The following is a 22,190-nucleotide window of genomic DNA, read 5'->3' as shown; positions in this document are numbered from 1 at the left end:
AATTGAGATTTTTATTTTTATTCTGTGGGATGTGTAAAAAAAACCAAAGTCTGTTGGGACCAACAAACATCTGCAAAAATGGAAATTATGGTGTCAAATTCTTTGGCACTGAACCAATAATCTCACATCTCTATGGTCATTTTTTTCATTAGTTGAATCTGATGTCTTGTCTTGTATGAAAACATTCAATGAAAAGTCACTGTCATGGGATCTGAGGGACTTGAACAAATTGCTTTCTCCTTGTCAGTTTTCTTTCACTCTTTCTCTCTTGTATCAGATAACTTTGCTGTTAGCATCCCCTCCCCTTTATCTGTTGTAGTACTAGCCTGGAAAGCTTTCCTGTCTTCTGCTTGCTGTGGGAGTTTGCATTGAGGCAAGCATTTCCTCTGTGCTGTTGCACTAAATGTGACAGGAGCATGCTAAATCTTCATCACATAAATGTTAAGATTTTGTTGTTTGTATTCTTTACTTAGTGGCAGTTGGACAAAAAGCAGGCATATCAGATATAAAAGTAAAACAAAAGATACAGCTGAGGAGAGACAAGAAATCCATCTGGTGTGTAAATGACTGTGCTGTCGTGGAGAGATAGTAAGGAGAGGATGAGGGTAAAGGAGCATGGAAATAAGCTGAAGAAATGAGCAACAAGAGAGAAAACTGCAACAACTTCCCTCAATAAGAAATGTGAAATAAGCTTTAATGAGGCTGGTGAGGTAACTGTATAGAAACTAAAATCAAAATACTGTTACTTGCTAGTGATTGCCTTCTTGCAAGTGAGGTGAAGGAGGAAAAATTCCTTTCCATACTGTGGAAGCAAATTTTATGTTCGCTTAACTTTGCAGAGAGGAAAACTTGTACCGTGTCACCTTTGTGTGATAGTAAGCTTTTTCTCTTTATGAAGAATTTTATCAATGCTGTGAAGATGCTGAGAAAAAAACACTTCAGAAAGAAGACTCCAGACTGTCTGCCAAAGACATTCAGATTTAAATCTGGTCTTTTTCCTCTTTTTTTTCTTCCTTTCCTACAGAAACTATTTGGATGCTAACTAAAGAACCAGGTGCTAGATAAAGTAGTTTGGAAGTTCTTAAAAAGATTGCAGCAAAAAATTTATTTAAAATAAAAATGGAAAAGAGGAGAAATGAAGTATGCAGAGGCAATTTTTAAAATAATTGCAAGTAGTTTTTAGTGACTATTTTTAGGTGAAAATGAAGAAACTGACCATATCACCAGTAATGGAAAGGGAGCATTCACTTCCAGTGCCATGTTTTCTAAAATAACGTACTCCAATAAGGGGTGTTTCTTGATAGTGTACTTGAAAACAGCAACAGTATGAATATATATTTCTAGAATGAAACGATGCTTATACAGGCTCAAGGAAATACGTTTTTATAATATATAATACCTTTATATCTGTTTTGAAATGAATGAGATGAATTCCAGAACTCAGAAGTAAATGAATATTTTAGCTCTTCTTTGAGCAGCAGAGCTGATACCAGAAGAAATGCAGATACAGTGCTTGATTTAAAGCCATGTCTGTGCTTACACTGAAGGTAGAAGATGAGGAACAGTGCATGTGTATTTATGTACAGAACAAAACAAAAAATATTACTGAAATCTTTTTTTTCCTGTCCAAATAAAATAGTGAGGGCCTCTTTCTCGTGTTCCTATCTACTTGATGTATGCTATTACAGGTATCTTATCTGTCTGTTACTTCCTTTCTTGATCATTTCTCTGAATAAATCTCAGACAAAGTCACTGTCTCTACCTTAACTTTCCTGTTTGCCTTCCACTATAATCAAGGAGTTTTCTTTTCTTTTTAGCCACCAGTTAGGTGTACTGGTGTGGATTGAACAGGCTTGGATACTTCATCTTTTTTGCAACTGAAGCGACTAAGAAATCTCAGCTATCACTTTCTTTTTCCTTATAGCAGTTGGAAATCCCCTTAGAAGCTTTTAAAATAGTTTCATGTTTGCTAAATAGTAGACAGTGCAGAGTTTAATTTTGTTGCTTCAGGAACATTTGGATTTGATACATCGCTTCTTAAGAAGCTGCGTTTAAATTCTGTGATACTGTAATATATTTTCATAAGAAACATTTCTTCTGATTTTAAAACTATATGAAAAACAACAATTGATAAAACTGAGCTGAAGGCTCTATTGGCCAGTCTTTAGTTTTTTAAGATTGTTATTTATGTAATGCAAGCTGTAAAAATCAACCTGTACTGACTCCCAACTGCATTTGAGCAAAGAATATTTCAAGAATGTTTTTCAATTCAAGTATTGATTGAATTATGAAAGCATTAGAATCTTATTGTCTGTTCTTTCCTTTTTTCCTGATTAAAAAAAAGTCTAAATTTCTTTTTTTGACCACTTCTGTGGTCCAAACAGCTTCGTCTTTTCAAGTCAGCTGTCTGTGCAGAGCTGCCATGGCCCTGAATTTCCCCTGGTAGATATGTGAGACTATTTCAGTCTGAAGAATTTCTTTTGTTTTGTGACAACTTTTACAGACTTTCTTCAGTATCACAAAAGAGTAAATAGCATTCTTCCTGAGTGCTGCTATGTCCTTATGAGTAATGGTTATTTCTTTAATAATGAATTGCTTAATGCTCATTTTCAGTTTCAGCTACATAGTTATCATGGTTTTCAGGACAAGTCTGCTGTCTAACAACTCCATAGTAAATAAAGAATAATTGATGGCCTTTTGAATGCAGTGTGATCTAGAGCCTTGCATTTTGGTGCTTTTTCAATTCTGTACTTTTTTTTGATGAATCTAGTTGCTCAGATTAATAATTAACGCAGTACCAAACTGTTTCTTTTCCTGTTTGTTTTTTTTTTTCTATAACAAGTTGGAATTATTTTTTTTTTTCATATATTTTATGACCAATATGTTTATAGTACTGTTCTGAGTATTATAGAAGGTTCAGTAAAATGAGGAAACATTGGGTTTTCCCTCTAGAAACATGGTTGTGAAGCTTAGGCTGCAGGGCTAGGAGAGAATGATGAAAAGGGAGTTGACTTTTACCATGCATCAATAAACAGACTTGCTCTGTTTAACCAAAAAGCCTTACCAGTCTAAAGGCTGTTTGCTTATGTCTGCTGATCTGTAGGTGATCTTTGAGGTGCCGTGAGATATGGTTTATTAGCTTAGTGGTAGCAATGGTGATAGGAGGACAGTTGGACTAGATGATCTTGTAAGTCTTTTCCAATCTTGTGATTCTATGATTCTATAGATAGATCTGAAACTAGGCGTATCAGCTACATGAATCCTCCCTCTTTTTGTACAGCATGTGGAAATAATCTCCCACGTAAGCTATGATCACAGGCAATTGCAGAGCAGGGTTACAAGTGAGAAAAGACTTCCTGTTGCTGGGGATTCCCTTGCTCTCTTGTATGTGGTCCTTAGGCAGGAAGAGCAGCCTTTGAGAAGTGATCAAATAGTGGCAGTCAGCAGTGCTGGCACTGATTTCCAATCCATCTACATATGCAGAATAGAGAGAAAACATCCTTGAATTGTTTGAAATTAAGCCTATTTTAAGTAACAAGGCTGTAATGTTTTTTGCTGCTTTTTTTTGTTGTTATTTGATAATTCTTTGATAGATATTTTTGTCCTTGTGACATCATTCAAACGCTAATTTCCCTTTCTTTTTCCTGAAGCACAGTAGGTAATCACAATATTCATGCATCTGATGGGTTTCTAGTGTTTTACATAAACCTATGGTGTACCGATGACAAAAGCAGGAAAAAAACCAAAACAAAAAACCCCAACCCTTAATTAAGGCAACATCCCATTGAAGTTCCCATCCCATTTGCAACCTCGAAAAAGTTTTGTAAAATTGTTCTGGGTAATGGAAGTTATGAGGTTTTGGTTCTCTGTGCTCGTTTTAATTAAATTTAGAAGATTTTTTTATGGCAAACTTGTCATGAAGAGTTTAATATTTCAAAAAACAGAGAACTTTGATCCATTCATTATCCAAATGTGAGAAATGTGGATATTTTGGGGAATGTGAAGTTGTAAGTGGAGAAGAAGTCATGTTTTGGTGATGGTGATCAATTCTGGATTACGTGAAGAGGTTATTACATTCAGTATGCAAGCAGTTACACACAGAACTTATTTTAAACTTGGAATGTTTTCAATTTGCTTGTAGGCTGAAGCCAGACTTGCAGCAAAACGGGCGGCTCGAGCAGAAGCAAGAGATATACGTATGAGAGAGCTGGAGAGGCAGCAAAAAGAGGTAGTGTTAAAGTGCCAGGAGTCACTGCAAACCTGTGCTGAAATCCTTAGTTTTGTCCTTCCGTGTAATTCAATGTTGTTCTGGGACTTTGAGCATCAGATAACTGTTAGCTCTCTTTCTCCTTCCCCCTCTGCTCCAAACTGTACTCTTGTTACCCTCCTCTTTCCTATGGATTATATACTCAAGGTTATCTTGCTTTTTCATCTGTGCTTAACACCTCACAAAGTATTAGTCTGAATACTGATTTTGAACTTGAGTAATATTTAAGGCTGTATTGCAGAAAAAAATCTGCTGTACAAGTAGGCTGTTAGAACTCGTGCTTCCAAAGGAGAAATAAACTATTTGTAACATTCTTTTTTTATTCTGCCTTTGTGGGCAAATGAGGTATTTGAGTGTTTTACCATTAACAGAGCAGTGAATTCAGTGTGTTAACATTTAGAAGTGGGCGTAAATGAATTCATGTTTTTATGAGATATTTATATATTACTGCTTATTTCTTTTAAATGTTCAGAAGGGAACGTAAATGGCAATGTCCAGGACTCAGGTGTGCACAAATAATTTTGTGTAGAAAGGAACAGTTTTCAGTATCTAATGTGAAGCTTAATATTGTTTGGATATGAATCAGTACACTTCCACCTGAGACATCTGGTTTTTATTGCTTTTGTAAACATTTACTGTAAAACACACTCAGCAGTTTTTGTCTGTTGTTGCTGTGGAAGAGATTCATTCTGAGTATGGATAACTGGCAGCACAGTGTAGATAATACATGTATAACACTGCTTAATATAAAGGTGAAAGGATGATGGAAAAGCAGTTTTTGCTCTATTTTTATTTATAATACATTCAGTAACTGGATAATATGAGTATGTGACTTCAGATATGCAATTTTCAGTCAATGTCTTCCCTTTTGATTGCACTCAATGTTTACAATAAATACGTGTTGTTAGGATTTCTGTTTAAAACAACTTACTGGAATTGGGATAATATTTACACACTGTGTTTTACTGCACACATTTCTCCTTAAAAAAAAAAAATCACTTTTTTTGACTGAAAAAGCATAAAGAAGGCAGATTGTCAGCTGTGTTTGATTATTCTATGGAATGGAATGCAAGTCTGCTCAGGTTTTCACATGGCAGGCAGAAGTTTCAGTGTTTCAGTTAGTTCATGTAGTTATTCAAATCTGTGTAAATGATATTTGCTTTTTTTTGCTGTGATGGTAAGTACTGCTTATAAAACACATAACATATTTTTATGTGTCTTTCATTACTGCATACCTTGTTGTCTAACTGCTGTTGTATCTGATGCTACTTTGAAGATTACATGGCAATGAACTTAGATTTGTCTGGAGTTTTTGATTTGGAAACTATTTTGTAAATGGTTTGTTTGTTTTTGTTTTTTACATTCTGTAGTTTTCTCAGCATTCATATGATACAAAATGGGCTCATATCCAGAAATGGATGGTAGGCTAAAACAACCTTTTGTGCATGTTTTTGCCACTCAAGGAACTAACAGGATTTGGAGGAAATAATTTACTAATGGTTTGTGGTGTGTCATTTTGTGCTGTCTTGAACTGCTGAAAAAAACATGTATAATAGCTGAGTATGGGTGTGGATTTGCAAGATGACGTATGGAAGCAAAAAGGAAGAAACTTAAATGAGATGCATGTTGTTGACATCATATTCTGACTTGAGGTTATGTGTCCTTCAAATTTACTTCAGTTTCAGTATTGGTAAATGTCTTTTCAATAGTAAATATTTTTACTTCAGTGAATTTGAGGGATTTGGCTTGTGGGGTTTGGTTTGAGGCTTTCTCCACTGTTTTCTTGGCAGAGTTGCATTTATTTCCTTTTTGAGTAACACAGCAAACAGTGGTTATTTCGTTGATCATTGATTAAGTCGCTTTTGTGACTTAAATCTTCGAGTAATATGATTTAAAACAAACCAAAACTGCTTTGTGTTACTTTCATCCTTTCACCCCTTGCCCTTTGCTTCCTCTGAATAGGGAGGCATATGAATAGTTGAATTACAGTCCTAGAGAGTTGCTTCTCAGTTTATACTGGTTTAATCTGTCTCTTGAGAGAATTCCTCTTAAAAAGAAATGTTGTTGTGAATTGGTGGGAGTTTTGGGGGATTGCTTTTATCCTGACGTTCACTGTGAATGATTTGAATCAAGAAGATTTAGGACGTGCCAAAAGTAGTCATAAGGTAGTGGCTGTTAATTGGCACTAAGGATGAAAAAGGCTGGTCTGTCATTAGAATTTCATTTGCAGAAGTTGTGCTGAGCTGGTACTGACTGCCTAGCTAGCATGTTTGTGTGGTAGTTTTCATGTCACTTATAACAAATCAAAACGGGCTCTGTTAACGTGTGATAAAATGTGCATTTATGTACACTGCTCTCCCTGTCCCTCCCCCCTTCAAAAAAAAAAAACAAAACCACCCATGTGTTCCATAATGCAAATCTTCTTTGTGAGCAATTTCACTTCAAAATTAGGCATCTGTGTACAGAAAGTCAGGTTTTTCATGATTCAGGTATGTTACTGAGGAAACACTGGTGTTATACAGGCAACCAGGAGGAATTTTATCTAAGCATCTGTTTGCAGACTGCAAAAATGAGTAGCAGGTATTCATTCCATGGCACGATGTTCATTTTAAAACTCAAAGTAGTTGTTACAGAGAGGAAGACAGACTAAAATGTCATTGTGTAATCCACCTCTTCTTATGGTAATACAAGGATAGAATAATAAGGTGTTCAATTTTTTTTATTGCCAAGAATTAACCATGCAATTTTTGAATAGTTAAGCATGCTAATATACCCAGTGATAATAATATAGAAAGTAATCTTGTGACAGTAATGATATGAAAGCTGTCTGTAGGAAGCTGAGCCTTTACATGTGAAGATCAATAGCTTACGATCTTCATAATAGTTTGATATATGGTGAAATGGTAGGAAGTATTTGAGTAAAGATCCTAGTTCTAGAGCCCTGTTCTAGTTTTCAAATGGGATTGCTTTGAAATTATTCTAAATGTACTTATCTTTTGTAATGAAAATTTTGAGATGCTTATTTGAGACAAAATAAACATTCCTTGGTATTTCAAAATAGAAGGTGAAGGTGTCTTAGCTACCTCCCCAATTGTGTAAATTAGGTTCATCATTTTCCACGGACACTACAGATGTCAGCTTCCTATAGATTCTGCAATTGATCCATTTGCTTAAGAAGCTTTATTCCTATGGGATAGAATATTTGAAATATACATCAGGAAATAGAGAACATTGATCTCCATAAAGGTTAAAATGCCTTTGTAAAATGTAATTCTGTAAAGCTTTTTAAATGGGCTTCAAAAAAATCTTCTGCATTTTTCTACGTTAGTACAGTAATCAGAAGGTTTCTGTGCTGGATTCTTACTAAATAATTATATTCACCTCTCTCATTTTCATTTTGTAACATAATGCATTAGTACACTTCCAAAATCAGGTGAAATCACAATTCCTCCTGACTTGAATCTTGAATGACTTCACTTACCACAGCGATTATTGAAAATAATACATGGCATTAAAAGTGCTAACAGCATGTTGCTCACCTTCACTTGCTTGTACTTTGTCATTTTCTTTTTTTTTTTTTAATGTTTTTTTATTACCATGAATAACTCTATTTCTTCTTTCTCAGGAAGATTCAGAGAGGGCCAGGTATTCTCACCGGTCCAGTCGACATTCATATTTGGTTTGTGTTAAAACTGTATTTTTTCCCTTGCCACAAGGCCCTTCTTAAAAAGTACAATTACAATTATTTTTAAAAATAAGTACAATTTCATGTTATCAGGAAGTGGATGATGCTTTCAGCATTAACGATTTGGGGGACGGTATTTTAAATCACATGTGATGTTGAACTTCATTTGGTATTTTATTTCCATCAACTCTACATATTTTTTCATGAATGTTTTTTATTGTATGCATTTGTGTCTTTGCATTTAAAAAGAATATCAATCGTCACATTTTAAATCTTTGAAGTTAATGCTGTGAATACCTTGAGTTCTTTTCCTCTTCTGTTTATAATAATTTATGGTCAATTTCCGTGGCTAACAGTAGGGCAGGGAAATTGCTTAGAAATGCATATTATGAAACATTTGGTTCCTTAGAATAACTTATATTTAATGACAGTTTGTAAGGGTCATCTTTTAGTGTTAGTCCAGCCTACTATTAAATGAAGTATTTCTTTAAAAATATCTGAATAACTGTCCTCATTTAGGCTTCAGATATTGCCCCTTAGTGAGAATCGATTGTTTTTCCTTGAAGAGTAGAGCAATAAAGTTCCTGCAGCAGCTGCCCATTGTCACTATGGGTACTGTTACACACCAGCAGCTCACGGTTGGATGTGAAGCTGCTATTGACAATAACAGTTCAGATGGCAGTGGTCTCATGGGGAGAAGTTCTCTTTTCCATTTTGCCTGTGTCAGAAGTTCTGCAAATAGAAAAAAAAAAAAATTAATATTGCTTCTGTTGACTCAGTCATCCTATAGATAAGGACCACTTCCTGAAGATGAATAATACTAGTTGGTAACTTCAGCTTTCATTCCCAATCGATGCTTGTGGTCTCCTGCTTGCTGTTGTGTTTTCTTGCACTTCAGATATTACTGTTTCTGTAATACTTGTGGGATAAAGAGGAGTACCTGAGGATGTGTTCTGAAGAAGGAATACAGTGCAGGGTTTTATTTATTTGAGAATCTGGGAATGTATTATTTGTTAGTGACAAAGCCTTACCCGAATGCTGTGAGATACCCCAAACACTGGTAGTAAAATTATTTATTGTTGTACTGGCTTTCCCATAGTCTTTTTGAATGAAAAATGGTGCTAAAGAATAGTTGTAATAAAGGCCCAAGGGAGGGACAAGTTACAATACTAAAAAGGTTGGGTCTGTTTAGTTCACTGGAATAGAATGTTCTGGTGTGACTTAAATAAAAATGATTGCCATTTATTACGAGCAATTAGAAATCAAATTCAGTTTGTCAAAGATTATGTAACGTCTTACACGTCTCTGTGTTAAATAAGTGCTTCTACATTTTTTTTGTCACAGGTATTGTCTCCAAATAAACACTTTTAATGACCTAATATTGACTACTTTACAAACAACAGTTGGCTGACAGGGAGAGAAAAAATATTGTAGTGGAGACAAAAACCTGTGAAATAATATAGATTTGCTCAGATATGTTCTTACACTTGTTCACTTGGCGTACAAATACATGAAGATTGAGAGTAAATAATTTAGTGAAGCTTAACAGTTATCATTAGAGAGTCTTCTAGTGACTTTGTATATTGAAATACTTTTGCAATTTCATTCTTAAGAGTCCTTTGGATAGCAGTGGGTCTCACAGGAGCAGAACAAGTATGACCAGAAGGAGAGATCTTGTGGTGTGTAACCCAGAATGAGCATGCCTTGATGTGTTCCCATTATAACCCTTTCAATCTCTACTTACCAAAGCAGTTGTTTGGTGAAAGCATGCTTCTTCAAGGAAAACACTGCTTATTGAACTGCTGGAATAACTGATGTAATGGAGCATTTTATCTGTGATAGCAAATTTGGGGGCATAAGGAAAAACTCGAAGTTTGAAGGGAGTTAATCTCTCAGTCTCTCCTAATGTTTGCGAAAGAGAAGTAAAATCAGGTGACAGAGGTGGTGCATCAACCTTGGTGGGTACAAAAGTGTTCCTGGAAGTTCTGTCAGGAAGCATTTTGTTCTCAACTATTTTTAAAGTAAATGTATTGCTATGCTATTTCTGCATTCTGGACTAATATGAATAGAAATTATACTTTTTTTTTTTTTTTTTTTTTAAAATCTGTATTTGTATCTGTTTTTTGTCACTCAGAGCTTAGGCAGTTTTTCAGTAAATATTTACATGAAAAAAGATTTTTTTTTTTTTGTAAGCTCTTAACGCTTTATAGTTGAGATGTAAGTTAAACTCTGCAGAATTCTCAGATATACCAATAGATAAGAGAAATTATTTTTCTTGTCCTCCCAGGAATTCTCACCAAAACTAACATTTGGTAGTGCTCTAGCATGCTATATTAGCATATTATTGTGTTCTTGAATCGTCTTCAACTTCTGTTTATTATCCTAAGCTTTCTTAAAGCAAAAATAGTGAGCAGCATTTTGAATTGTGCATGATGTACAGTCAGAATAACTAAGTTATACACATGAGTTGAAATCAAAAGAACAAGCTTACTGTGAAAGCCTAAGATGTATGTTCTTCTTTTTTGTTGTAGTTGTTTGGTGTTTTTCTAATTAATATATAGATTCTCTAGAAGTTTTTGAATGACAAAAGACATGGGAACACTGGGAAACTTATTACAAATGAATTTCCTAAAGCATTCCTAAGTCTGGTAGACTGAGAGATAAACTATCATTCCACTGTCATTCCATTTTCCCAGATTCAGCTAATAATATTGTTGCTGAATGTCCAAAAAAGACAAATATACAACATCGGATTGTTAAATTTATTTTGTTTGTATATAAACACAAGGCTGATGTGGACAGGAACACTCAGCGTTCACATGAACACATTCTGCTCCTGTGTCACGTTGACTAAGAGGAAGGCCTGTCAGTGAGCAATACTTACATGTATGCAATATGGATCCCTCCAGTAACTGGCCCTAGGCACTCAGTCTGTCCAGTTGTTTGCCCTGGGCCTCTATACCCAGATGTGCACCCAGGAAAGTAGTTAGAAGTAATAAGAAGTAATAAGAAGTAATAAGAAGCCAGATCAGACTGTCTTGATGAGGCAGAGGGCATGGCCAGACAAGGACAGTCACCAGAAGTGGTTTTACACACGAAGAACCCCTTTCATCTCCACTGTTCTTCCCTCATGCACCTGTTCCTTCCAAAAACACTTCTCTCTCCTTTTCCCCACCTGATCCCTAAATGCTATTTCCCTGCGTTCCATATTGTCTTCGGTGCCCTAGAGGCTGTAAGTCCCATGCTCTGTAAGGTGCTCTGGGGAGCCCCTGCATTGTGATGTGTTTTGTACCTCAACAGTGGGGTTGACTGATGGTGGTTGACTCCTTTTCCTGTGTAGCTATCTGCCTTTCATCATGTAACACAACAAGCACTGCCTCAGTTGAATGCGATTTTATTTCTGTTCTGTTTTCCTTTTGTAAGTAAGCATTTTCATTTCTTCTTCTTTTACCTCAGTATGACAGTGCTAAGGATAGACCTGCAAGATATTCGGTCCCTGTATGTTCACACTTTGCATGTTTTTTGTGTGAATGTAGACTGTGATTTGTTCTTACACAGTGTGATGACACTAACTGACAGCTACTTTAAAAATGACTTAAAAAAGAGAAGATTTGTGCTATCACACTTTAAAGTCAAGAATACTACTTCCCCACTTTCTGTGGGGAAGAAGTCTAATGAAGTAACATATAGACAACTAACAGCTATTTTGCAGTAGGTACTTTAGTCATTGCTAAACCATAAATGTAATTAAGTGCAGCTTATAGAGCACATAATTAAAAAAAAAAGCAACACTGTATCTGTATGTACACATTTGTATTCTATATTTCATATAGGAGATTAAACTTAATGTAATATACTGGCTTTTTTTGGTCTAGAGAAAAAAGCATGTGGTTTGTATCCCTTCTTACCATTATGAAGCATTGTAGTTCTGATATGGTATTATAGTAAGATTTGTGTGCATGTCCTTCAGCAAAATGAAGCACCAATTCCACTCAGAAGCATGTTAGCAGCTTAAAAAGCTGAATTTGCTTATTTGAATAATCTGCAAGTAGGCAGCATAATGAAAACAGTGTTTAAAATAATCTGTAATATTAAGCACTTTTAAGTTGATTTTTGCTTTTACATTTCTTGTGTAAGATAAATACTTTGGTTCTAACCAAAGATAAGGATGGTTATAATTTTACTTGTCTTTTTTTTTACACAGTGTTAGATGTATGGCCTATTTTTCTAGTCACGTCATGTCTTGAATTGACATTTTGTGTTTTAAGAATGAAGCTGCTGTTTTGTAGTGCTATTAACTTTTCTAAATTTGGTTCTTAGAGTCATGCTTACGGTGAATCTCACAGTACAAAGAAGAAAACTGCTTATTCCCGTAAAGATTTATTGGTTAGTTTTCTATGATATTTATTACAGATACACTGTCTAGATTGTTATGTACTAATATAGTACGTGAGTAAATGGATTGGCTTGCTGATATATGCTTTTATTTTATTTTTTTGTTAACAAAGGAACTTGTACTGACCAAATTCTGACAAGTTGAGTGTGTTAAGCTGTGACACATCAGTAGGGCTACGTGGATGGAGCTCATCTGAATGAAAAATACTGTTCAGTGAGAAGCCTTTTCAAATGGCTTAGAAGTGGCACTTCTGTGAATTAAAGTTTATTCAGTCAGAATGGAAATACGGGTTTTTATTACTTGTGCTTTGACTACTACTTGTTAGAGTTTAAATGTAGTTTTGAACTAGCTAAGGTAGTATTTACCATAAACGTTGACATTATTCATGTGAGTTCTTGAGGAAGATGTGGGTTATTGTGATCTTCTGAACACTCTTCTAGAAAATCCAATGTGCAGCATCAATGTAGTGCCAGTATTTGGAGGCAGTTTTTCAGGGATGTTGGCAGCTGATGACTTAGCAGTGATTGGAGCAGTGGATGTGTGGGTTGAGACAATGCTGAAAGTACTACACAGTGCCATGTACTTGCCTCTCTGTTTTCTCTCTCTTATATAGTTTCTTCTCACATATGTATATGCATATGTGTGCTATTTGTCTGTGAAATGTATAAAAGCAACAATAAGTCAGAGTTTCAGCTGTTAGCCCTCAGAATTTGTGCTTGGTGTAATGCACAGCGTTAGGCTATGGACTAAGGGTGATGATGCAAACGTCCATTCCCTATTAGATTCTTCTCTCCCTCCACATTCTGATATACGTTGGTATCTAATACAAAAAGAAAGATAAAATGAACAACTGTAGTAATCATTAGTGAGTTCTGTCTCGTGTTTTTCTTATATTTCATGTTGTACTTGTCAGGGTTTAGTCAAACTTCTTAGGGTTTTGTTATAAGGGAGTGTAACACAACTGTTCTCTACTTTGGGCAAGACATTAAGAGTATGGCATATGCTAATATGTGGCAAAAAAAAAAAATCCCAATTTTTGAACTTGGAAATAGTTGGGCTGTCAAATTTGGTCTTTCAATATTAGTGTTTCTTTCTCTTGCGATATTAGTGTTTCTTTTCTTCTTCTTTCCCTTTCACAGAGTGGACTTTACCATGAACAGAGAAATTATAGCAGCCTTAGATATAGCAAACCGATTCCTTCCTACTATACTCGGGTCTGTCCTTCCTTCCTATATTTGTTGCTTAATATATAAAGTACATACAGCATGTTAAAAATCTAGCCCCAATATGCTACTCACTGTACATTGCTATAAGTGATAAATTAACAGCCTGATGAGGTAGATTGCATCTCACGGTAACTGCAGGTATGTTTGTGGTCGTGTTTAAATAAGTGTCCAAAGGAAATTGATGTCTTTTAAACACTACTTAATTTATGGCTACTTTTGTTTGATAAAAATTCTAGACTATTCTACTGAAAGTTGCATGTTTCGTTTTCAAAGATGATGGATTTTCCTGGAATGTTTGTCCATACTTTTCTTAAAAGTTCTTACATATTTTGCAACTATAATAGATTGCTTCCATCTTTAGAACTTTTGGTGGATGTAAAGCAACTGATAAGAACATAAGTTGTACACAGAAAAAGTTTCTTTCTCTCTTGTTTTCTCTGTTCTTCACATTACAGTCGTCTTCTCTATGCAGTGATCCAGTGGCAACAACTAGGAGTTACAGGGTTAGTACTGCATGAAAGACATTTTTTCTCCAGATGTTTTAATGGCCCTTGAAAATCAAAATTATGCTTTTCTTTATAGGTGTCTCCTTCTGTAAACACTGGTTTGATAAGAAGTATCAGTTTGGTTCGTAAGCCCCATTTTGCACAGTTGCCTTAAGTTTGTATTGTATGGCCGTGTGGCTTGGCAGCATTACATGTGCATTCTTCTTGTGCTCTTAGATATACATAATTCATGCATCTCGTTTTGGGGAGGCATTAGTTCAGGGTCCTTAAATGCTAGGTTTCCCCCTTTTAAATTGCTTTTGTAATTGCTATTTGATGATCTTTTTACGGACAAACATAAAGTTTATGAATACAGCAGTAATGTTCATGAACATTGGCCTTAGAGTTAGTTAATCTAAGCACGATAGACAACAACTGCATGTGTAATATTTTAAAAAATCTAGCAATTGAATGAGAGATTCATTGTCTGGATGTTACAGAAACTTGTGGTAAATACATTTCATGTACTTTCAAATAAGATGCCAGAATTAAAACTTGTAAGTGTGCAAAAGTGCAAGTGGGCATCTTTACAAAGTACAAAGCAGCTAGAACAAGAATGGCTAAGTAGCTCCATAAAGCTTCTATTTAAAAGGTACCGTGTATGCTTGAAACTAAATGCCTTTTACTGCTACAGCAATTCAAATCTAACTTAGCTGCCACCTAGAGAAGTTCTGAAACTATGTGAGAGAATAGTCAAATTTTTTAGATGTAATATTTGTATGCACTTATGCACTTGAATTGCAAGCAGTTTGCTTCTTGATTTTGTGTGCGTTTTTGTCATAACATTAGAAGATCCAGTGAGAGAATGCGACTGTAATAACTGCTATTGCACATAATTCTTAATTTCTATTGGAGATAGCTTCAGAGGTAGGGGAAACCAACACGAGGCTCTAAATTTTTATTCAGCTTGGTGCCAGAGCTTCCGTTATTGTTCCATACGTAAATAGATTTCAGCCTGGCACTCCGAAAAAGTTCTTCAGGAAAATCTGCATGGGTTTTCAAGATGGATAAGCGTACGATACGACTTCAGTTCCCAGGGTGGTTTGCAACTTCTAAAAACAAATTTCACTTAAAATATTTATTTTTCTGAAAAAAGCTGACTTTCAAAACTTATTTAGCTATTTTTCACTGAAATTTAGATTATATTGGGAAGTAGACATCATATTAGTTGGAGGAAATGCTACTGGCAATTCTTAAAAACTGTTCTTCATCCTTTCAAAAAAACATGAATAGCAACTGGAAAATGCTTAGCTGGGTAAGATAATAAAAATGAGATTTAATTTATCAGTGCACTTCAGTGTGTGAGTGTGTGACAGTAATTTCCGAGTCAGAATATAAATGGCATTTTATTCCCTCTGTTTCTCAGGCATCTTTGAGTGGTGATGGATTACGTAGCTCATGTAGTTCTTGCACTGTAAGTGTTACAGGTTTTCAGTTGCTTCCTTCAAAATTTTGGTTTTTTGGAGACATAAAGCAATGAAAATTAAGAAAATTTTTAACACTTTTCTTTAGCCATCTGAATACAGTTGGTATTCTTCAAGAGCAAGCTCAATTCGAAGTAGTCCTGTGGTGAGCATTCCTTTGCATGTTTTGCTGAATGCTTTGGTACTAACACACAACAGCTATGAGAGTTTTCACTGATTGAAATGAACAGTGATTTTACTGATTAATTAGATTTTCACTTTTTTAATTAAAAAATTGCTGCTTAACAGAGATGTAAATTTTACCAAGATGTGAACTTCAGGCAGTGAGATAATGAAATAAAGAAGCAGTAAGGAATTTCCTGTTTTAAGCATCTCTCAAATATTTGTGATGTACAGAACTGGAAAGAACCAAGTGCTGAAGTGCAGTACCTTGTGCAGTTACCACTTATGTCACAGCTGGAGCCAGCACATGGAAAAAGTCTTTCTCTGGGGGAGGAGGACTGATGTCAACTTCAGTATTGTTCATATTGTGCACTGAGAAGTAATCAGCTCACTTTTCTGGTGACTGGTACTTAAAAATGAGATAAACTTGTTCCTGAATTAGATAAAAAATTAGATAAACTTGTTATGCTGAAAGTGTTGCTCCAAAGATGACTTTTTGTGCTGCAAAAAGTCATTTGTGATTTTTAGTAGCTACACCATGTTTCTGCCCCAGAGCAGCTCTGTCAGTTTTACTGATGCATCTGCTCATCTGTCATGCTACCCAAGAAAAGAATGTCAGCATTTTGTGTGGGTTAAACTGAAATAGTCATGTTTTCATTTTTCACATGTTCTTATCAGTGTTAGAGAGGAAAAAATAAAAAAAAAAAAAAAAATAAAAAAAAGATTTGTGAGAAACTGATTGGTTTTTTTAGCTGCAATAGACTCAGACTAAATTTTAAGGAGTATAGGAAAAAGGGGCTTTTGCCATTTCTGTAAAGGGTTCCAAAACTTAGGAGTTACTGTCATCCATCTTGGCAGGGGGGTTGGACTCGATGATCTCTGGAGGTCCCTTCCAACCCCTACAATTCTGTGATTCTGTGAGCTCTGAAGTCTTTTGGATGCTGAGTGTACTAATTGTCTCCTCTGTTTCTCAAGATTGAGTGTAATTCCTTATATATAAAACATATATATTTAGGAGTTTATGTATCAGTTTTCAGTATGTTTGTGGTATCATTAATGCCAACATATACTAGTGAAGATTTAATAGATTTCCAAGTGGAAAAAATTGCATGAAACAATTCTGAGAATGATATTAAGTAGATGGAGCAAAAATCTTGCTCACAGCTCAATCATCACTCCATGTATTCTTTCTGTTGTTAAGACTTGGTGTCACTGGGGTGTTGCACTGGAAATCAGCTCAGTAACCTTGGGAAATCGAAAGGGAGAATAGAAGAGAACATGAAATCAGAGTAGAAAACAACAGTGAAAAACATACAAATCCATAGTGCTCTGCATCTGAAAAACCCATTAGGAAAAAGATGCAGGTGTGCTGACTACCTTCTCAGAGGTAGAACTGGCACATTGGGAAAAGGCTTCTCTTAAATTTTCTGGTGAGGCTTTCAAAGATACGTTTTATGAACTTAACAGTAATGAAATAAATCTTTACTGAAGAGAAAAACCAGGGTAATTTTTGAGGAGCACCTGAGCAGTTTTTTTTCCTTCCTGTTGGCCTCCATGAAGATGCATACTATTGAGTTTTACTCACAGTCTAAATGTGTTTTGATCCATTAGTGCCTTCTGTTTGGCTTTGTATTGAGGCAGTATGTTAGACACATAATAATTGTTTGGTGCTGTAGGGTTTTTAATGTTGTTTTTGTTTGTTTTTTAATACAAGCCTTACTTCGTGCCTCAGCCTTCTGACCGAACTGTTTCTGTTTAAAAAAAACATATATATTACTGTTGAGAAAAAATATGCCTCAATAGTTGTTTCTCAAGCTTGTATAAGTCATTCATTTTATCTTTATTTTAAAGTTTTTTATTGCTTTTTATTATGCTTTAATTATAAGCATAGTTTCTTCACTGTTCCTCGCAGAACAGATCTTTCATTTGTGCTATACAAATTTCTTGGACAAAGAAATTCACATTCAAACATTATTTTTATCTATAATAAAATACAGAAATATAAAAATTATAATGACTTAAGTGCAAGGGTATGTTTTCAATCCTTGTGACGTACAGATGATGAAATGGAGAGAAATGCATCCTCTCTGATCTTGCCATGCAAGGGAAGAGTGATAGTATGGTGAGTTGGGTGACATGGTGGTGTTTGGAATTCCTCCTGGTTCCTTAGTTATTGTAAAGTGGCTGTAAGTATTCATCAGCTGACTATTTTATTTGTCACTGGTCACATTTGTGTACAAGGCATCTCACCATCTTCAATCAAAATGAGATGAAGCTACATCAAGTATTTATTTCAAGTACAAAGATATTCTGAGTTATTTTTTAATGGTGAAAATTGACTGGAGGCCATGTATTTTCAAATTACTTAAAGATTTTTCTTTCATACGAGTACTTTTAAAACTAAATGCATTGTTCACATTTAACATATATAATGTGCTTTTAAAAAATATTTCACTTGAATTCCTGTGGCAGTTGTAGTGATCGTCATGTGTTTAGATATATCTTGCCTTTTCTGTGAGTAATGTGAGCACTTCTTCCCCTCACTTTTTAGCCACTTCAGGGTGGCTTCAGGGAGAAAACTTTTTATTCCATTTTAAAGATTCTGAAAATGGAGAGAGTGAAAGCCCAGATTAGATTGACAAGAGTGTGATCCAAAGAAGAAACAACCTTTGTAGACAAAAGTATTCTTCTCTTTCTTGACTTCAGGCTGTATCATCTGTTTTTATGGTTTGCAATTTTATTCTCTTTATTTTTTTAAGGATTTATGTAGTTTGGCACTACTGATTCCAAGCCATTTTTCTATATTTGACTGTACTTCTTATATTACTCAAATGATAGAAAATGGGTCAATAATAAATATCTATTGGTCTTGCTTTTAGATAAGCACCTGGCCAGATAGACAATGATCAGAACAATAAATTTGAAGTGTACTTAAAAATTATGCATGGCTGAAGTATTGATAATGGTGTGGCACATGTGTTATTTCTACAGAGACACTTACTGTCTCAAAAATTCAGAAAGGAATATTTTGCAGTTCTTATACTTCGAATCCAGGAATAAATTGCAACAATGAAAATGTAAGTTGTTGCTACATTTAAAAAAAAAAAAAGAATCTCGTTCATTCTGTGGTATAATCTCATAATCTTCAGTTTTCTTTCAATCTCTTTTTTTTTTTTTTAATTTTTTTTTTTTTCAAGTCCTCTGATTTTTCTGATAAAAGCGAAACTGCTGCTGACTATTTCAGTCGCTCCAACCGCAGGGGAAGCGTTGTTTCTGATGCAGATGATGCCCAAGGTTTGAATAGTGTGAGTGTAATGCTTGTTGCTATATTGTGCCAAGTAGAGCAAACTGACTAACTGTGAATTTTATTTTTGTTCTACAGAGGAGTAAATACTGTAAAAGAACCCCGAGTTCTTTTGTCAAATAAGTCTGCTTGTTGAAGGATTGGGGCTTATTTCAGTCCACGAATTTTCTTAAAACTGTTTGATGTTGCATGCTGCTTTATTTTAAGGAGATTCTGCCTGTTGCTTGAAGCATGTAACGTCTTAACACTTCACATTATTTTGACAGGTGATGAGCCTAAGCATCTCTTCAATTTTAAAAATCTTTTTTTTTTTTCTTGTGGAAGTTTATTTTATGAAGTTAGCAATACCTAGTTTTGCTTTGTGGAGTTTTGGAGCACTAATATTTGTTTTAATGACAAAAATAGACTTAAGTATGTTATTGTTAGCACATTCTAGTGTTCATTAATCCATTGTAAGAGTTTCTAAGAATCCTTTATTGAAGCCATCTATGCCCTCACCCTGAGTCCTAGGTTAACAGAGCTTGTCGCAGCAAAATTGGGATGACAGTTTTTCTGCGCATTCCTTTGATCTGAGTTTCAAAAACCTAGCTGCCTTTGTTTTTTATTGCTGCTGCTAATTAAAGTTTTTATGTTTAATAGTAGAAAGAACAGGGAATTTTCTGTACATAACCTTATCTTTGAATGATCAGGGCTAGCATATACAGTAGAAGGAAAAGGGCTACCTGATCTACTAGCAGCCTGCCACTGCTTAATTAGGTAAAAGCCAAGCACTTCTTAACTGTACATCTTGCAACCTCATGCTATTCCTCAAGGCTAGAGCCTGGGAGAAGCTCCACAAGGAGATTAGTGTTGCACTCAGGTTACAACAAGGTTGGAGAATCTCCAACCTCAGGAGCTGGTGAAAGTTAACCACACAGAGCCTATAAATAAAAGCTAACCTGGGTTTCTGTTCGCAGCAACTCTGCTATGGTTGGAAGGTTGGACTAGATGACTACTAAAGAGTACCCTTACAACTGCTGTTTCTGTCATTCCACATTTTGACAGTATAATAGTCATATAGTGCTGCATAACTTGTATTTTATTTGTTTCTGTATGTGGTCAGAGTATGACAGAGAGCATTTATCTATTTTAAGTCTTAGCTTTTTTTGACTTACAGTAGAGCTCTTTTACTCAAGCTTGCTCCGCTGAAAGTGTGGAAGCTGAGACAAACAATTGTTATTTTCTCAGTTGTTTTTATTGTAGTTCCTACGTAAGTTAATTTGGAGTATGTAAAACTACTTATTCTTAATGTAAATGTAGACTATGATATTACTTTGTCTTTCCAAATGATTCTTCAGGTCATTTGGATTTTTCATATTGTTTTTATCATCATGGAGGTGGCAAACATTACAAATTAAAATTTCAGTATATCATTGGAGATGATAAATCTGCCATGGAAATGCACTGTCAAGCTGTAGAAACCATAGCAGATGGAAAAAGATCTCATAAAGGAACATTTGTTTGTACTGTGATGATAGCAAACTTCCAAATCTGTTGTCACTGGGCTGGGAGCAAAGTGGGCGGTTTTGGAGAAACCAGCTTTTGAAGAGGTCATGCTTTTAAAAAGTACTCATCTGTGTGTTTATTTCCCTGCAATGTTGGAACTATGGAAGTCTACAGTGCAAGTCTGGATTACCAAAGGATCTGAAATAAAAAGTTGGGATGGAGGTGAAGCGGAGGAGATGTTTGTTTGCTCAGGCTCCAGTCCAAAAAAAAAAAAAAAAAGAATTAAAGTTATTTAATAATTCAGAGCTTTCACTTGTGTGTGTTCTTGTCCTTATGTAACTTCTGGTTTTACTGAAGAGTTAGAGGTAGCAAATGTGTTTTCCAATAATTAGACCATTCACACTGGCGTCACTGATTGTCTGAAGTGCACTTGCATGAATCTTTGTTATGCCACCGAGTGCTGTAGTCACTACTGTGCTCAAATTTGAAGTAATGGAACTTGTTTTGCTCGGTACTTTATTCTAAGCAATGACTCTTTGGAAAACTTTGTAAAGGGTTTCTGGCTTTTTCTTTACAAGCATTCATTTATTTTGCAGTTAAGGTAAAACTATGTTTTGAAGCTGTATTTTTTTTCATGCATTTTGATCTGTGTTAACTTCTGATATTTCTTTTTCGTTTCACTTTTTGTTCTCAAATATTTTTCAGTATCTTTGAACAGAATAGTGCTTTTTAGTAGTCTTTTGTAGCAAAAGGTGTATTGTGACCAGTTTTCCTTCTCTTTTTCAGCTGGAAGAAAAGAGTGAAAAATCACATTCAGAAATTTTTTCGAGGGTAAGAATCTTTGAATTAAAATTTTTGATTGTTGGTATTCATCCATCAGTTTAAAAACATTAACATTTTTCCAAAAGTAGAAATATGTGCTTTCTTTGTGGAGTGTATTTTAGTAATTTTAAGAACTTGCAGAGAAATAATTTTGGACATACTGCTTCTACTGAAAATAATGCATTGCATCTTATTCTCAAAGGAAATAACGTTATTCTTTAATATCCTTTTAAGAAGTATCAAGTTCTTGTAGAATTCATTTTCTGGGTAAAACATTCACCAGGAAAGGTTGTATTTTAAGAGGCTAAGACTTGAAAAACACAGATGTTGGATCCCATTGGAGAACTCTGAATGCTGTGTGACAGAGAAGTTTTAGAAGTGTTTTTTGGCACTAACAGCTCCTTATGGATATCGCCTGAAGAGAAAATTGGGAATAAACTTGAAATGTCACGATAACTGATATGTTTTCTATTTCTTTCTGTTCTGCTACATACTGTTCTTTAAGCTTTTCATAAATCAGATGACTGTAAACAGAAACCAACATCTCATCAAGAAGTGACATAAGTGCTGGAAAACATTTGGTGGAAAATAATCCTGTGAAAAAGTAAAGATGAGAGAAAAGTGCTTGATGGTTATGAAATAATTTATAAAGACTGAAGTCAAATATACCACTATGTCATACCTGATGCAATGTTTTCCCTTCTTTAAGCCGTCGTCTCGCAATTCAATTCCTCTGAGTGGCAACTCATCTAGGAGAGGAAGTGGAGATACAAGCAGTTTATTGGATCCTGATGCCTCCCTCAGTGAATTACGGGTAAACTGCATTGTTGGAGAATTTGGATCTAGCTTAAAATTGTATTTGTGGTTGGGAGGA

The 22,190-nt window shown here is 35.1% G+C and overlaps 1 protein-coding gene across 15 annotated transcripts in view; it reads left to right on the top strand.

Annotated features, from left to right (window-relative positions):
• Positions 1–22,190, top strand: part of LRRFIP2 (LRR binding FLII interacting protein 2) — a 49,716-nt gene that overhangs the window by 10,803 nt on the left and 16,723 nt on the right. For 3 of the 15 annotated variants that reach the window (XM_042816697.1, XM_042816682.1, XM_042816686.1), the window contains exons 3-16: positions 4,142–4,228; positions 5,638–5,688; positions 7,893–7,946; positions 9,566–9,631; positions 11,409–11,450; positions 12,273–12,338; positions 13,488–13,562; positions 14,030–14,077; positions 14,157–14,201; positions 15,486–15,533; positions 15,632–15,688; positions 18,903–19,010; positions 21,281–21,325; positions 22,026–22,130. In XM_042816697.1, coding sequence (XP_042672631.1) covers positions 4,142–4,228; positions 5,638–5,688; positions 7,893–7,946; positions 9,566–9,631; positions 11,409–11,450; positions 12,273–12,338; positions 13,488–13,562; positions 14,030–14,077; positions 14,157–14,201; positions 15,486–15,533; positions 15,632–15,688; positions 18,903–19,010; positions 21,281–21,325; positions 22,026–22,130 — 897 coding nt within the window. The remainder of the gene's footprint in view (positions 1–4,141; positions 4,229–5,637; positions 5,689–7,892; positions 7,947–9,565; positions 9,632–11,408; positions 11,451–12,272; positions 12,339–13,487; positions 13,563–14,029; positions 14,078–14,156; positions 14,202–15,485; positions 15,534–15,631; positions 15,689–18,902; positions 19,011–21,280; positions 21,326–22,025; positions 22,131–22,190) is intronic. The other 12 variants (XM_042816696.1, XM_042816695.1, XM_042816685.1 and 9 more) reach the window with 11 other exon arrangements.

This window comes from Centrocercus urophasianus, unplaced genomic scaffold, assembly GCF_019232065.1.
Source record: "Centrocercus urophasianus isolate 14NV4802_14NV808 unplaced genomic scaffold, USGS_Curo_1.0 seq_16, whole genome shotgun sequence".
NCBI lineage: Eukaryota > Metazoa > Chordata > Aves > Galliformes > Phasianidae > Centrocercus > Centrocercus urophasianus.
This window is presented reverse-complemented; position numbering and strand designations above follow the sequence as displayed.